This window comes from Salmo salar, chromosome ssa19, assembly GCF_905237065.1.
Source record: "Salmo salar chromosome ssa19, Ssal_v3.1, whole genome shotgun sequence".
Lineage (NCBI taxonomy): Eukaryota > Metazoa > Chordata > Actinopteri > Salmoniformes > Salmonidae > Salmo > Salmo salar.
Genome location: NC_059460.1, coordinates 83,644,815 through 83,662,203, shown reverse-complemented (window position 1 = coordinate 83,662,203; position 17,389 = coordinate 83,644,815). Strand labels below are relative to the sequence as shown.

The window sequence follows — 17,389 nt, the reverse complement described above, 5'->3', positions numbered from 1 at the left end:
TTAAGGTATAATTTAAAAACAAATTGACTAGATTTTATGATTTTGTGACAGATTCATGACATAAAAACCAGTGATTCCAGGAATCTTTCAACCAAAAAAATTCAATTTTTTTTTTTTTTTTTTTTTTTAACCAGAATTTGTCGAACCCTAAATTGAACTCAGACAGGACGATACATGAAACTGACTTGGTTGAATTCCACCGCCCTTTAAATTTACATTACATTACGTTCTGAAACGTGTCACTCAATTGGATAAGCCTCAGGTAAGCCAGTCAATATGCTAACTAATATTCCAATATTCTGTACCACTATTCTAACAGGAGGGAAATAGAATACAAAGCTCGAAAGCTGTATAGAAACATTCTCTGAAAAAAATTATAATAATTAAAATAACATGATCTATAATTCAGTGATTTCCTGTTTTGGATTTTCCCATGGTGAACAAAAATAAAAATTAAAAAAAAATAAAAGTGAATACAAAAACGGAATGTTGTAAACTTAGGATAACGTTAAAAGAAACAGTTTGAAATAAATGGAATAATCGCAATATCCTTCAAGTGATCTGCGGAATGAAAATACATCAGGCGAGCTAAGATCGCTACAGTATGATTGGATAACCATTTGGAGCATCGTGTTGTGATTGGTTAGACTGAGCCTCAGGAGGGGTTTCTGGGTAATGCCATGTTGAACTGTAGTTTTGACATAGAGACTTGGCCATATAGAGAAAGTCAGTATTACAGTGTATGTCTACAAATTAAAACAACTAAAAAGTGACAAGATTTTTACTGTACAGTAACATACTGTATATTTTCCACCAAGACGCTACATAAAAAGCTGGTGGCTACATTATGTAAATAGTTAATTATTGAATACCTTTTTTTTCCTCTTTTTTTTTTTAAATCATACAATTTCAACAAACAAACAAAAAAAAGTATTGACACAGTATATATAGATGATGAGGTTTCTTTAAACAAACCTTAGAAATAAATCCTTTGTGTAGTACACAGCTGGCATCGTTCCAGAGGAACAATATGGTCAACCTTTGTATCTGTTTAACGTTAAGTGCACCAGTCTAGATTCAGTCATATTTCTCTTCATCCATGTACCCTCAGTGGTCTATCCTGGTGCTATGTGCCCCGCTCGGTCCCCCCCCCCCTTTAGATGTCCTCCTTAACCTCGTTGTTGTTCATCAGCTCCTTCCTCTGGGCAAGGAAGGGATACATACATTTATCAGCACCCAGGAACCTGTACATGCAAACGATGGCCTCGAAGGGCAGGATGCTGCAGAGAGGAGAGAGAGAGAACAGAGGTCAGAGTTTAGAACCCCACAGTTCATTCACAACACACTGTCGAAAGGAGAGAGAGAGAGAGACAGACAGACAGAGAGAGAGAGACAGACAGAGAGAGAGAGACAGACAGAGAGAGAGAGAGACAGACAGACAGACAGACAGACAGACAGACAGACAGACAGACAGACAGACAGACAGACAGACAGACAGACAGACAGACAGACAGACAGACAGAGAGAGACAGAGAGACAGAGAGACAGAGAGAGAGAGAGAACAGAGCGAGAGAGAACAGAGAGAGAGAGAGAGAGAGACAGAGAGAGAGAGAGAGAGAGAGAGAGAGAGAGAGAGAGAGAGAGAGAGAGAGAGAACAGAGCGAAAGAGACAGAGAGAGAGAGAGAGAGAGAGAGAGAGAGAGAGAGAACAGAGAGAACAGAGAGAACAGAGAGACAGAGAGAGAGAACAGAGCGAGAGAGAGAGAGAGAGAGAGACAGAGAGAATCAGTTCATTCGTAGAAAGAAGGACTGACCTTTTCATGATGTTGACCATATATACGATACGCGGCGTGCAGATCATAGCCTGATCAGTGAGAATGGCCCTCATAGACTGTGTTACGCAGAACTCTGGCTTCAGGGGAGGCAGGAAGGGCTCAATCTCTTTCCTGTACAGACAGGAAGTGACATAAGTTGGAGACAAGGCGAACACGGACCGATCAGAACACACACTCACACAGGGAAAGATATCCAGGGTTTCTATTCGGTGGCGCGCAACGAACAGTGCTAAGGTTGTAAACAGACAATCATGTCTGATCATTTCTTTCTAGACAAGCTCCTAGAACAGGGCAGCAGAGACACACACACACACACACACACACACACACACACACACACACACACACACACACACACACACACACACACACACACACACACACACACACACACAGTGGGGGGTGGCGTTGAAACTGAAGAGGGGAACAGCATCCAGGGTGCACCTGTTTAGCAGAGGGAGGGGATTCCTTGTGAAAGTGGAGCTCTGTAAAGCACTCCTTGTTTAGGTGGAAACACTGACGTTAAAACAGACAGGCACTAATCAACGCAGTACAACAACGCAGTACATAACTAAACTAAGGGCGTCTCTCTCGCTGTACAGTCCCCATTTAGCTGTAGATTCCCTGGTGCATTTGATCTCATTATTAACCTCAAAGTATATTCATAACGGATCGTGTTACAGATTGATTGGTTGATTTGAGAGAGAGAGAGAGAGAGAGAGAGAGAGAGAGAGAGAGAGAGAGAGAGAGAGAGAGAGAGAGAGAGAGAGAGAGAGAGAGAGAGAGAGAGAGAGAGAGAGAGAGAGACAGAGAGAGAGAGAGACAGAGAGAGAGAGAGAGAGAGAGAGAGAGAGAGAGAGAGAGAGAGAGACAGAGAGAGAGAGAGAGAGACAGAGAGAGAGAGAGAGAGACAGAGAGAGAGAGAGAGAGAGAGAGAGAGAGAGAGAGAGAGAGAGAACAGAGTGAGAGAGACAGAGACAGAGAGAGAACAGAGCGAGAGAGACAGAGTGAGAGAGAGAGAGACAGAGAGAGAGAGAGAGAGAGACAGAGAGAGAGAGAGAGAACAGAGCGAGAGAGACAGAGCGAGAGATGTTGCATTGATTTTGATTGAAAATATATTCCGGATGGCGTCTGTCTGATCGATTGATGATGTCTCACCTTATCCTGCAGCCTTTGAACATGCCCGTGTCCACCAGGTAGGGACACACCAGCGTCATCTTAATGCCGTCCTTATCCGAAGCCTTGATCTCGTGGCTCAGCGACTCGTGGAAGCCGATGGCCCCAAACTTACTGGCGCAGTAGTCCTATAGGGGGTTATGAGAGGGAGGGAAAGGTGTCACTGGTAAATCCTGTGTAGCTATCATACTGGAGTAAGGACACAGTCGTAGAATTACACCCGGATAGAACGGGCGTCACCATTTAAGGTCAATGACGCCATAATGAGTGGACTGGCGGCCATTTTGACTGTCCATATGGGTTTACTGGTCAGAGGTTCCAAGTCTGTTCTATTCATTCCCTCTCCATGGACGCAACAGGTACCCCCCCCCTTTATAAACCCACTGCAGCAACAGCTTGGCTTCCATTGTGGAGATCGTGCTGCAAGTGGTTGTCTGGCTAGGTTCTTCCCATTGGGCCCAAACTGGTTGAATCAACATTGTTTCCACGTCCTTTCACAGGCCTTGGGTTAGGACAGGCCCTGGGTTAGGACAGGCCCTGGGTTAGGACAGGCCCTGGGTTAGGACAGGCCCTGGGTTAGGGTATGGGCCCTGCAGGCGCTAGGCTGGGAAGGTTTGATGTGGTTCACCCAGGAACTAATCTTTTTAAAAAAAAACAGCTTGGGCCAACGCAGATGCGTCGTGGAGAAACACAGAGAGGATAAGTGAGACGTGACAAGCCTGGCAGACTATGGCTCCTAAATAAATACTCCCTCCTGCCACAAAAATCACATTCAAGACATTTCTAGGAAGTATAATAGGGTAGCAAGAACCTGGACTGTGTTCCAGTCCCTTTTGAAGAGAGACTAAATCATTAAGGATGAGAACCTGGACTGTGTTCCAGTCCCTTTTGAAGAGAGACTAAATCATTAAGGATGAGAACCTGGACTGTGTTCCAGTCCCTTTGAAGAGAGACTTAATCATTAAGGATGAGAACCTGGACTGTGTTCCAGTCCCTTTGAAGAGACTAAATCATTAAGGATGAGAACATGGACTGTGTTCCAGTCCCTTTTGAAGAGAGACTAAATCATTAAGGATGAGAACCTGGACTGTGTTCCAGTCCCTTTTGAAGAGAGACTAAATCATTAAGGATGAGAATCTGGACTGTGTTCCAGTCCCTTTTGAAGAGAGACTAAATCATTAAGGATGAGAACCTGGACTGTGTTCCAGTCCCTTTGAAGAGAGACTTAATCATTAAGGACGAGAACCTGGACTGTGTTCCAGTACCTTTGAAGAGAGACTTAATCATTAAGGATGAGAACCTGGACTGTGTTCCAGTCCCTTTGAAGAGAGACTTAATCATTAAGGATGAGAACCTGGACTGTGTTCCAGTCCCTTTGAAGAGAGACTTAATCATTAAGGATGAGAACCTGGACTGTGTTCCAGTCCCTTTTGAAGAGAGACTAAATCATTAAGGATGAGAACCTGGACTGTGTTCCAGTCCCTTTTGAAGAGAGACTAAATCATTAAGGATGAGAACCTGGACTGTGTTCCAGTCCCTTTTGAAGAGAGACTAAATCATTAAGGATGAGAACCTGGACTGTGTTCCAGTCCCTTTTGAAGAGAGACTAAATCATTAAGGATGAGAACCTGGACTGTGTTCCAGTCCCTTTGAAGAGACTAAATCATTAAAGATGAGAACATGGACTGTGTTCCAGTCCCTTTTGAAGAGAGACTAAATCATTAAGGATGAGAACCTGGACTGTGTTCCAGAACCCTTTTGAAGAGACTTAATCATTAAGGACGAGAACCTGGACTGTGTTCCAGTCCCTTTGAAGAGAGACTTAATCATTAAGGACGAGAACCTGCCCACGCATTAAAAAGAGGGAGTCCATGTGTTCTGGAATATTAAAAACCATCCTAGATAGAAGGCTTCTCCGGAACACGTAACAGAGTGACAGGACAGATGACCACAGAAAATCCTTTTAACATTGACTCAGATAACACACAAGAAGAAAACGGTGAGGGGCGTGGATGAAAGAGGACCAGAATTATTTTTTATAAAAAAATATATATATATATTACTGAGAGAGCTGCGGTGGCTGAGAGAGCTGCGATGGCTGAGAGAGCTGCGGTGGCTGAGAGAGCTGCGGTGGCTGAGAGAGCTGCGGTGGCTGAGAGAGCTGCGGTGGCTGAGAGAGCTGCGGTGGCTGAGAGAGCTGCGGTGGCTGAGAGAGCTGCGGTGGCTGAGAGAGCTGCGGTGGCTGAGAGAGCTGCGGTGGCTGAGAGAGCTGCGATGGTTTCACAAATAGCCCGATGAAGATGTTTCTCTCCCGCAGAGACCTGTCAGCCTGTTCTTCACTTAGAGCCAAGGGCCCTCTACCCCCCCTCCCCTCCCCAGCTACAGACAGAGGGCCCTGTAACAGGCCCCCCAAGCTCATTTGGGGGGAGGGGGGGTGCTACGAGAAAGGCAAATCACCCTGTGTGAGGGTCAGTGTGTCAGCATTTGCGCATGTAATTGAATCCGCCAGACTGTGCTAGCTCGGATACGTGTGTGTGTGTTTTCCACCTGGGTCCCTGGTTGTGTGGACTAGAGCGATACTGTAGATGCAACTGGCACTATATAGTATCCCTAACTGCAGAGAGTGCGTCTCCGTCACGTGTAGTAACTCACCTCCACGCCAGCTGTGCTGAACAGCCCCAGAGAGCTGGCAACCGTCACAATGTGGCCGTGGTTCAGCTCCAACATCTTGGGAAGGAATGCCTTGGTGGTCTGCAGCAAGGAGAGGGGAGAGGGGAGAGGGGAGAGGGGAGAGGGAAGGAGGGAGAGGGGAGAGGGGAGAGGGAAGGAGGGAGAGGGGAGAGGGAAGGAGGGAGAGGGGAGAGGGGAGAGCGGAGGAGGGAGAGCGGAGAGGGAAGGAGGGAGAGGGGAGAGGGAAGGAGGGAGAGGGGAAGGTTAGTTTACTGGTACAGTTTGTCTCCTCACCCTCTCCCACCCCTCTCTCTCTCTCTCTCTCCCCATGGTGATCAGAGAAAGAGAGATACTTTTTGAATTGACTTCCATAAAACAGGCAGAGCGATATCACTAGAGCTGTAACTTAGTGAGTTTGGGTATTAACGGCTTCCCTGTGAATTTAATGGAGAAAGAAACAGATATTCAACGACAAGGAGAGAGAGGAAAACAGGAGAAAAGGGGAGAAACACAGAGGAGAGGAGAGAGAGAGAGAGAGAGAGAGAGAGAGAGAGAGAGAGAGAGAGAGAGAGAGAGAGACAGAGAGAGAGAGACAGAGAGAGAGAGAGAGAGAGACAGAGAGAGAGAGAGACAGAGAGAGAGAGAGAGAGAGAGACAGAGAGAGAGAGACAGAGAGAGAGAGAGACAGAGAGAGAGAGAGAGAGAGAGAGACAGAGAGAGAGAGAGACAGAGAGAGAGAGAGAGAGAGAGAGACAAGAGAGAGAGAGAGAGAGAGAGAGACAGAGAGAGAGAGAGAGAGAGAGACAGAGAGAGAGAGAGACAGAGAGAGAGAGAGAGAGAGAGAGACAGAGAGAGACAAGAGAGAGAGAGAGACAGAGAGAGAGAGAGAGAGAGAGAGAGACAGAGAGAGAGAGAGACAGAGAGAGAGAGACAGAGAGAGAGAGAGAGAGAGAGACAGAGAGAGAGAGAGACAGAGAGAGAGAGAGAGAGAGAGACAGAGAGAGAGAGAGAGAGAGAGAGAGAGAGAGAGAGAGAGAGAGAGAGAGAGAGAGACAGAGAGAGAGAGAGAGAGAGAGAGAGAGAGAGAGAGAGAGAGAGAGACAGAGAGAGAGAGAGAGAGAGAGAGAGAGAGAGAGAGAGAGAGAGAGACAGAGAGAGAGAGAGAGAGAGAGAGAGAGACAGAGAGAGAGAGAGAGAGACAGAGAGAAGAGAGAGAGAGACAGAGAGAGAGAGAGAGAGAGAGACAGAGAGAGAGAGAGACAGAGAGAGACAGAGAGAGAGAGAGAGAGAGAGAGAGACAGAGACAGAGAGAGACAGAGAGAGAGAGAGACAAGAGAGAGAGAGAGAGAGAGAGAGAGAGAGAGAGAGAGAGAGAGAGAGAGAGAGAGAGAGAGACAGAGAGAGAGAGAGACAGAGAGAGACAGAGAGAGAGAGAGAGACAGAGACAGAGAGAGAGAGAGAGAGAGAGAGAGAGAGACAGAGAGAGAGAGAGAGACAGAGAGAGACAGAGACAGAGAGAGAGAGAGAGAGAGAGACAAGAGAAGAGAGATGGTTTACTGTACGAGTCTGTTCTTTTCCCACACAGATCCAGTACCCAACGCTTTGCCCAGCGTTAAAAACCTCGCTGACAGAACCAATCACAGCCCCCCCCCCCCCCCTCCCCGGACCACGATGCAATTCAACCTCTGTCCACGCTCTGCAGCGGTCCGGGGGAACAATACTCAGAGCGATAGAGGACAGAGAACGGACAGACTATTGCCACGTCAAGGTCTCAGTAGATACAGAAGCTAATTCAATGACAAGTCAGTGAGTTGCTGAGATGAAGGATGAAGATGCCCCCTAAAAGCTGATCTCGGGTCAGTTTTCGAGACTTCCCTCTAACGTCTAAGGTTATAGGATTTAAAGATTACTGATCCTAGATATTTGCCTTAGTGGAACTTCTATCTGGAGCGGTGAGAAACACTAGAGGAGACTGGGAGGCCGAGTCTCAAATAGCATCCTATTCCTGTCGTAGCCCAACGGGTCCTGGTCAACAGTAGTGCACTACACATAGGTTAGTAGGGTGCTATTTGGGATCCAGCCTGAGATGACTAACATTTGACGGAGAGTGAAAACTAACAGCGTTGGAGGGACATTGAACAGTGCAGTGAGAGATTGAAGAAGGGTTTTCAGAGTGATATCCATGTCTCGCCTAACCTATCGGGTCGGTACCACTTTGGATCGGTACCACTGTGAGTCAATCAGCAGGCATGACAACAGCACCGATTGGGTCTCATCCAATTCAATACAGTTGAATGGCCTGAATGACAAGGTCGGTGTTGCCAGGGTGAAGGGGTCTCCTCCACCACTATGAAGATCGGTAGCTGAGGTAGAACCATCATGGTTTCCTCAGTCGGCCATTTAAAAAAATGTTTTTGCCACAGCGAGGGCCTAAATGCTTCCCACACGCTTCAGTTCGGCTGGCGCCTAGCTGAACCAGGCTGGCTGAACCAGGCTGGCTGCCTCGCCTCCACTCAGCTCTAGGCCCCGCCTCCACTCAGCTCTAGTCCCCGCCTCCACTCAGCTCTGGGCCCCGCCTCCAGTCAGCTCTGGGCCACGCCTACACTCAGCTCTGGGCCCCGCCTACACTCAGCTCTGGGCCCCGCCTACACTCAGCTCTGGGCCCCGCCTCCACTCAGCTCTAGGCCCCCGCCTCCACTCAGCTCTAGGCCCCCGCCTCCACTCAGCTCTAGGCCCCGCCTCCACTCAGCTCTGGGTCCCGCCTCCACTCAGCTCTAGGCCCCGCCTCCACTCATTACCATCTCTACCATTACTGGTGACATAAATGGGCGTATAACTCAAATCACTGAGAGAAAAAAAATACTATTATATTTTGCTTTTAACACATACTAGAAAGAGAATGTATTACGGTATAATATTGATTGCTGATCATTCAACGTTTCAAATTGCAACAATCCCCATTACCCTCAAATACAATTTTTATTTTAAAATCACTAAGAACCTTGTTGGTTGAATATTCCCCATGATGCATCACTTGGTGACCACAGCCTGGAAAGAAGAAGCCAAGAGAAACACAGTTCTAGATTCATTACTGAGTTCTAAACGTGCCCTGATGGAACACAGTTCTAGATGACATTACTGAGTTCTAAACGTGCCCTGATGGAACACAGTTCTAGATGACATTACTGAGTTCTAAACGTGCCCTGATGGAACACAGTTCTAGATGACATTACTGAGTTCTAAACGTGCCCTGATGGAACACAGTTCTAGATGACATTACTGAGTTCTAAACGTGCCCTGATGGAACACAGTTCTAGATGACATTACTGAGTTCTAAACGTGCCCTGATGGAACACAGTTCTAGATGACATTACTGAGTTCTAAACGTGCCCTGATGGAACACAGTTCTAGATGACATTACTGAGTTCTAAACGTGCCCTGATGGAACACAGTTCTAGATGACATTACTGAGTTCTAAACGTGCCCTGATGGAACACAGTTCTAGATGACATTACTGAGTTCTAAACGTGCCCTGATGGAACACAGTTCTAGATGACATTACTGAGTTCTAAACGTGCCCTGATGGAACACAGTTCTAGATGACATTACTGAGTTCTAAACGTGCCCTGATGGAACACAGTTCCCAGAGTCAGAGAGAGAACGAGAGACGGAGAGAGAGAGAACGAGAGTAAGGGAGAGAGAGATAACGAGAGACGGAGAGAGAGAGAACGAGAGCAAGGGAGAGAGAGATAACGAGAGACGGAGAGAGAGAGAACGAGAGCAAGGGAGAGAGAGAGAACGAGAGAGAGAGAGATAACCTGTCTGATAACCAGACTGGTGTAGATGTCTCTCCTCTCTCTCTGTCTGATAACCAGACTGGTATAGATGTCTCTCCTCTCTCTCTCTGTCTGATAACCAGACTGGTGTAGATGTCTCTCCTCTCTCTCTGTCTGATAACCAGACTGGTTTAGATGTCTCTCCTCTCTCTCTCTGTCTGATAACCAGACTGGTGTAGATGTCTCTCCTCTCTCTCTCTGTCTGATAACCAGACTGGTATAGATGTCTCCTCTCTCTCTGTCTGATAACCAGACTGGTATAGATGTCTCCTCTCTCTCTGTCTGATAACCAGACTGGTGTAGATGTCTCTCCTCTCTCTCTGTCTGATAACCAGACTGGTATAGATGTCTCTCCTCTCTCTCTGTCTGATAACCAGACTGGTTTAGATGTCTCTCCTCTCTCTGTCTGATAACCAGACTGGTGTAGATGTCTCTCCTCTCTGTCTGATAACCAGACTGGTGTAGATGTCTCTCCTCTCTCTCTCTGTCTGATAACCAGACTGGTATAGATGTCTCCTCTCTCTCTGTCTGATAACCAGACTGGTATAGATGTCTCTCCTCTCTCTCTGTCTGATAACCAGACTGGTGTAGATGTCTCTCCTCTCTCTCTCTCTGATAACCAGACTGGTGTAGATGTCTCTCCTCTCTCTCTGTCTGATAACCAGACTGGTGTAGATGTCTCTCCTCTCTCTCTCTCTGTCTGATAACCAGACTGGTGTAGATGTCTCTCCTCTCTCTCTCTCTGTCTGATAACCAGACTGGTGTAGATGTCTCTCCTCTTTCTCTCTCTGTCTGATAACCAGACTGGTGTAGATGTCTCTCCTCTCTCTCTCTCTGTCTGATAACCAGACTGGTGTAGATGTCTCTCCTCTCTCTCTGTCTGATAACCAGACTGGTGTAGATGTCTCTCCTCTCTCTCTCTCTGTCTGATAACCAGACTGGTGTAGATGTCTCTCCTCTCTCTCTCTGTCTGATAACCAGACTGGTGTAGATGTCTCTCCTCTCTCTCTCTGTCTGATAACCAGACTGGTGTAGATGTCTCTCCTCTCTCTCTGTCTGATAACCAGACTGGTGTAGATGTCTCTCCTCTCTCTCTCTCTGATAACCAGACTGGTGTAGATGTCTCTCCTCTCTCTCTCTCTGTCTGATAACCAGACTGGTGTAGATGTCTCTCCTCTCTCTCTCTCTGTCTGATAACCAGACTGGTATAGATGTCTCTCCTCTCTCTCTCTGTCTGATAACCAGACTGGTATAGATGTCTCCTCTCTCTCTGTCTGATAACCAGACTGGTATAGATGTCTCTCCTCTCTCTCTGTCTGATAACCAGACTGGTGTAGATGTCTCTCCTCTCTCTCTGTCTGATAACCAGACTGGTGTAGATGTCTCTCCTCTCTCTCTGTCTGATAACCAGACTGGTGTAGATGTCTCTCCTCTCTCTCTCTGTCTGATAACCAGACTGGTATAGATGTCTCCTCTCTCTCTGTCTGATAACCAGACTGGTATAGATGTCTCTCCTCTCTCTCTCTCTGATAACCAGACTGGTGTAGATGTCTCTCCTCTCTCTCTCTCTGTCTGATAACCAGACTGGTGTAGATGTCTCTCCTCTCTCTCTCTCTGTCTGATAACCAGACTGGTGTAGATGTCTCTCCTCTCTCTCTCTCTGTCTGATAACCAGACTGGTGTAGATGTCTCTCCTCTCTCTCTCTGTCTGATAACCAGACTGGTGTAGATGTCTCTCCTCTCTCTCTCTCTGTCTGATAACCAGACTGGTGTAGATGTCTCTCCTCTCTCTCTCTCTGTCTGATAACCAGACTGGTGTAGATGTCTCTCCTCTCTCTCTCTGTCTGATAACCAGACTGGTGTAGATGTCTCTCCTCTCTCTCTGTCTGATAACCAGACTGGTGTAGATGTCTCTCCTCTCTCTCTCTGTCTGATAACCAGACTGGTGTAGATGTCTCTCCTCTCTCTCTCTCTGTCTGATAACCAGACTGGTGTAGATGTCTCTCCTCTCTCTCTCTCTCTGATAACCAGACTGGTGTAGATGTCTCTCCTCTCTCTCTCTGTCTGATAACCAGACTGGTGTAGATGTCTCTCCTCTCTCTCTGTCTGATAACCAGACTGGTGTAGATGTCTCTCCTCTCTCTCTGTCTGATAACCAGACTGGTGTAGATGTCTCTCCTCTCTCTCTCTGTCTGATAACCAGACTGGTATAGATGTCTCCTCTCTCTCTGTCTGATAACCAGACTGGTATAGATGTCTCTCCTCTCTCTCTCTCTGATAACCAGACTGGTGTAGATGTCTCTCCTCTCTCTCTCTCTGTCTGATAACCAGACTGGTGTAGATGTCTCTCCTCTCTCTCTCTCTGTCTGATAACCAGACTGGTGTAGATGTCTCTCCTCTCTCTCTCTCTGTCTAATAACCAGACTGGTGTAGATGTCTCTCCTCTCTCTCTGTCTGATAACCAGACTGGTATAGATGTCTCTCCTCTCTCTCTGTCTGATAACCAGACTGGTGTAGATGTCTCTCCTCTCTCTCTCTGTCTGATAACCAGACTGGTGTAGATGTCTCTCCTCTCTCTCTCTGTCTGATAACCAGACTGGTGTAGATGTCTCTCCTCTCTCTCTCTGTCTGATAACCAGACTGGTGTAGATGTCTCTCCTCTCTCTCTCTCTGTCTGATAACCAGACTGGTGTAGATGTCTCTCCTCTCTCTCTCTCTGTCTGATAACCAGACTGGTGTAGATGTCTCTCCTCTCTCTCTCTCTGTCTGATAACCAGACTGGTATAGATGTCTCTCCTCTCTCTCTCTCTGTCTGATAACCAGACTGGTGTAGATGTCTCTTTATGTGAGAAGCAAGAGAGAGCATGAATCACTTCCAGACAATCTTTGGATGGAAGAGATATTGAAACAACTGGCAGGCAGAGGTAATGTAGGAGGTCTGCTTTGTTCCGCTGTTGGGTTACTGGAAGAAGATCTGATACAGGCGCAGACAAACAGCTGCACTTTTCCAGGACATTAAAAATCAGAAATTGCTGCAATATTCACATTGAGTGATGGTGGTGGTGGACTCAAGGAATATCAGGACTAGGTAAGGAAGGAGTGGAGACGGGCTTCTCGGTGCCAAGATGGCGGTGGGTGAGTAGGGCTACGCGTGCAAACGGAGCATTAAGCTGGTCCAGTCAACTCAACCCAGAACCCACTCCCACGTCCACAGTGGGAAGGGAGGAGTCCTTTTGATTTGGTCCAGCAGTACAATGACTGGACCTACCTGTCATCAGGTCAGGAATATAAGACATGACCGGTTAAACTAATATTGAAAAAGATCTGTAACAGAGATGTAAGTTAGACTAGCTAGCTAAATTGACTGTCATTGATAATTCCAAGACTTGTGATTCTATATCTAGTTTAGGTTAAATGAGGTATGAAGGAAAACCTCCTGGTTCTACGTATTAACGGGCAAAACAGTGACCACTCCACTCTCCGCCCAAAAAAAACTCCCAGCCCTCCCAAGTATGCCCTGCTTCTCAGGAGTGTCGGCCTCGACCTCCATCGACCTCTGACACGAAACGTGTGAAAGCGACCAGGGGCTCATGTCTTACATCAGAGAGGTCCGTAATTGGGCCTCAACGCTCTCAGTTCCGCTTAATTACCCACACCAACAGAGCCACTCGGCCACCCCCCCCTCTCCATCTCTAATTGCTGCATACCCCTAAGACAATCTTGCCCACACAAAGCTGCTCGCAGCTGGGGTGTCACAGTGTATTAGTGCTAGCGTCTGACCAACAGGAATACGGACGAATCCAAGAGAAAGGCCAGATGGATCATTTAATTACAAGGACCAAGAACCACAATGTCCTTTGGTCAACAACAACAACAACAACAACACACCCATAAGGACTTTTTTTTTTTTTTTTTTTGATTGCTGTATTGATTGAGGCTTGAGAAAGTGGAGGGTTTGTGTAGTCATAGCGACAGAAGTGTTTTCTTGAAGAGGTTGCGAGGAGAAGGACACAGTCAGGTGTGTCTGTATAGTGTGAGATCATGGGATGAGAATTATTAAAAACGGTCATTCAAAAAGGGAATCATTCTTCATGTGCTTCAGTATGAAATCATTTATGCATAGAAAACTCAGCCTAGCCAGCGTAGCGTAGCGTAGCCTAGCCCAGCCTAGCCTAGACAGCGTAGCCTAGCCTAGCCCAGTCTAGACAGCGTAGCCTAGCCTAGCCCAGCCTAGCCAGCGTAGCCTAGCCTAGCCCAGCCTAGCCCAGACTAGCCCAGCCAGCGTAGCGTAGCCTAGCCCAGCCTAGCCTAGACAGCGTAGCTTAGCCTAGCCCAGCCTAGACAGCGTAGCCTAGCCTAGCCCAGCCTAGCCTAGACAGCGTAGCCTAGCCTAGCCCAGCTTAGCCAGCGTAGCCTAGCCTAGCCCAGCCTAGCCCAGACTAGCCCAGCCAGCGTAGCGTAGCCTAGCCCAGCCAGCGTAGCCTAGCCTAGCCCAGCCTACAGGTGCCCTGAGCCCAGGGAGGGCTCATATAAAAGCAGTCAAGTACGGCCCTTCTGCCTGGCTGCCTCCTTTCTCTGGGCCGGGCAGGAATGCAGGGAGGGGGAACTTGGCTCCTGTCGCTTGGCATCACGTCAAGCCCATTATCCTTAGACAATAAACCAATTGTCACATTAAGTGGTTCAGACAGCAGCTGACCGTTAGCCTCTCGTCTAATCTAGCCTGGAGGAAGTGATGGCCTTCCTTTTCCCTATCCTACTCCTTTTGGTTTCCCACCATGCCATTCTCCATGGAGCGTCCCACGACATGGGTACTGAGATAGGAGGGACACTGCATCACACACACACACACACACACACACACACACACACACACACACACACGCCTGTTGAATACCCTGATTAAGATAGTGTCGGTGACACTATCTAGAGTTATTTTCACTACTTAAACTTTATTCACATGAAAAATGATTAAAGGCGGAAAACTCTGTACCTCCTCACTGTACTCCAGCCAGAACATTCCATATCCACTTACTCTGTCTGTGTGTGTGTGTCCATTTACTCCCATTTTCTTAACACTACCAGGCCAGCTGTTGAATTATCAGGCATCATCAAGTCAACAAAGAAGTTCCCCTCCTCCACCTCCTCTCCCTTCAACACAGGAAAGTGAAAAGCGCCAGGGATCTGAGTCAGCGCCGGCTGATCCGTGACCGAATGGTCAGAGCTGGACCCGGTGACTCCCATCCTGGGCCGGGCCCTCTGAATCAGGCCTTGGGGGATCACAAGAGCCACCAGGGGCCCAAGGAAGAGAGCACAGCGTGTTAACAATCTGGCAGACTCATGCTTAGATAACCACCCCACTTCCTGCTCACGTCACTATCGGAGCTACATTCCCACAACACACGCAGGCAAACCCTCCTGCTCATGAAACACTTTAAAACAAATATCCTCTCTATACACTCGGAGCGTTTTAGATGGAGTCAGAGCAGTGAACCACCTGTCAGGTCGCGTTGGATCAGAGAGGGGAGGAAGAGACGAGAGGTCAGTGCTGGTTGAGAGGCCAATGAGGGAGAAGAAGACTTCGAACTTCACTCTAAGGACCAGACTTGAGCGTCATTCAGAGATGCAGAGATGTGATAGTCTGGCCTCTCCTTTGTGAAAGCTATGTGCTTTCAGGGGCAGCAGTTCTCAGAAAATCATTCAAAACTGTTACCCTGGGTGGGCCAAGCTATTGCCAACCTGCAGGATATTAGTTGGTTTAATAATAAGCAAAATGCCGTTAAAAAGAAAATAAACAAAATGGAAGCTTCTGGAGAATTTCTTTATTATTTTCCTCTTCAGAAAACATCAATTTAGAATAGACAACAGCCGGTTTATGACCAAGCAGAGAGATGACAAGCTTGAGAAAGCAACAGAAGATCAAACTCCCAGCATCCTCCTCTGTAAACTAAAACTGACACAACAACTGGACCACTTTCCCTGATTTTAATCTGTTCCTTCTGGAAAACACTCGAAGAACCACTGAGTTTAAAGTTTTAAAAGCAACAAACTAGTTTTAACGTCCTACTCGACTAATATATATATATATGACTAGCCCGAAATCACATTAGTGGTTAGTTGTTGTCTCATGGTATGGATGACAACAGTATACCTGTACCCTACCAACCCAACACACAGGAAGATCTGTACCCTACTAACCCAACACACAGATCTGTACCCTACTAACCCAACACACAGATCTGTACCCTACTAACCCAACACACAGGAAGATCTGTACCCTACTAACCCAACACACAGATCTGTACCCTACTAACCCAACACACAGGAAGATCTGTACCCTACTAACCCAACACACAGATCTGTACCCTACTAACCCAACACACAGATCTGTACCCTACTAACCCAACACACAGATCTGTACCCTACTAACCCAACACACAGATCTGTACCCTACTAACCCAACACACAGATCTGTACCCTACTAACCCAACACACAGGAAAAGTGGTGTGTGATCGCTCCCTAGACGCAGGTGGTCTACAGCAGCAGCGGTTTTGCACGTGTTTGTGTAAGAGAGGAGCTCTGCGTCCCACGCGGCACCCTATCCCCTTATGTAGTGCACTAGTTTTGACGAGAGCCTTACGGTACACCAGATAGACAACAGAGGGCCATTTTGGGACTCAGCCGACAGGTTCCAAGTTGGTCCAGCTGGCATCTTTAATGAACCACAACCTCTATTCTGACATGCTGGTCTGCCCATATTCATTAGGACCTGCTTTCATCTCCCTCCCTCCCTCCCTCCCTCCCTCCCTCCCTCCCTCCCTCCCTCCCTCCCTCCCTCCCTCCCTCCCTCCCTCCCTCCCTCCTCTCTCTCTCCCTCCCTCCCTCCCTCCCTCCCTCCCTCCCTCCCTCCCTCCCTCCCTCCCTCCCTCCCTCCCTCCTCTCTCCCTCCCTCCCTCCCTCCCTCCCTCCTCTCTCCCTCCCTCCCTCCCTCCATCTCTCTGCACAGAACAAGAGAAAACAGAGTCAGGAGAAGCCCTAATGAGAATCTAGAATACTACACCACTGGATTCGAAAAAGGCACCCACCCTATTCCCTATATAGTGCACCCTATTTATAGAGAATAGGGTGCAATTTGAGACATACACTAACGGTAACAGAGCTGAGGAGGAGTGGGGACTGGGGAGAGGGAGTCTATATAACCAGTCTCCCACATGACCCAGGGAATCTTCACTAAGTTAATAGGTCGGTCGTAGATAACATGACCCAGGGAATCTTCACTAAGTTAATAGGTCGGTCGTAGATAACATGACCCAGGGAATCTTCACTAAGTTAATAGGTCGGTCGTAGATAACATGACCCAGGGAATCTTCACTAAGTTAATAGGTCGGTCGTAGATAACATGACGTCTCCTACATTACATGGCACATCGGACAGACAAGAGACTGTTAATGCTCAAATGTATAGAATCACATCATACGGGGTGACTTGCTAACGAAACAGACTGTTTCTCCACTCAAAGCCCCGTGTCAAACAAACACTCCAATCAACGCGTCGTTCATCACCTCCACACGAAAAACAAACAAATATGGCCGATTGTGATTGTAAAGGCAACCTAGTCACGCTGTGCTATAAAATATCCTCCTGGTTCTTTTGGAGGGAGTCGGCTTTCTGTTGGTTTGCCTCATCACAACGATGGTCATCTCAACAACGGCACCCCTCAGAATGGACTCGTTTACTGACATGAGCTTAATTAGAGGGGGGGGGTTTGGAATGGGGGGGTCATGGGGCCTAATACAAACAAGCGACCCCCCCCCTCACATCCCCACCCTGCAGACAGGATGTGCCCTTTCAAATGGGCTTTTAATCAACTACTC

The 17,389-nt window shown here is 47.5% G+C and overlaps 1 protein-coding gene across 1 annotated transcript in view; it reads right to left on the bottom strand.

Moving 5' to 3' along the window:
• Positions 1–1,133: 1,133 nt before the first annotated feature.
• LOC106579731 (retinol dehydrogenase 10) overlaps positions 1,134–17,389 on the bottom strand; it is a 22,227-nt gene continuing 5,971 nt past the window's right edge. The window contains exons 3-6 of the mRNA XM_014159895.2: positions 5,664–5,762; positions 2,994–3,139; positions 1,815–1,946; positions 1,134–1,280 (exon numbers count right to left, since the gene is read on the bottom strand). Coding sequence (XP_014015370.1) covers positions 1,157–1,280; positions 1,815–1,946; positions 2,994–3,139; positions 5,664–5,762 — 501 coding nt within the window. The 3' untranslated portion in view covers positions 1,134–1,156. The remainder of the gene's footprint in view (positions 1,281–1,814; positions 1,947–2,993; positions 3,140–5,663; positions 5,763–17,389) is intronic.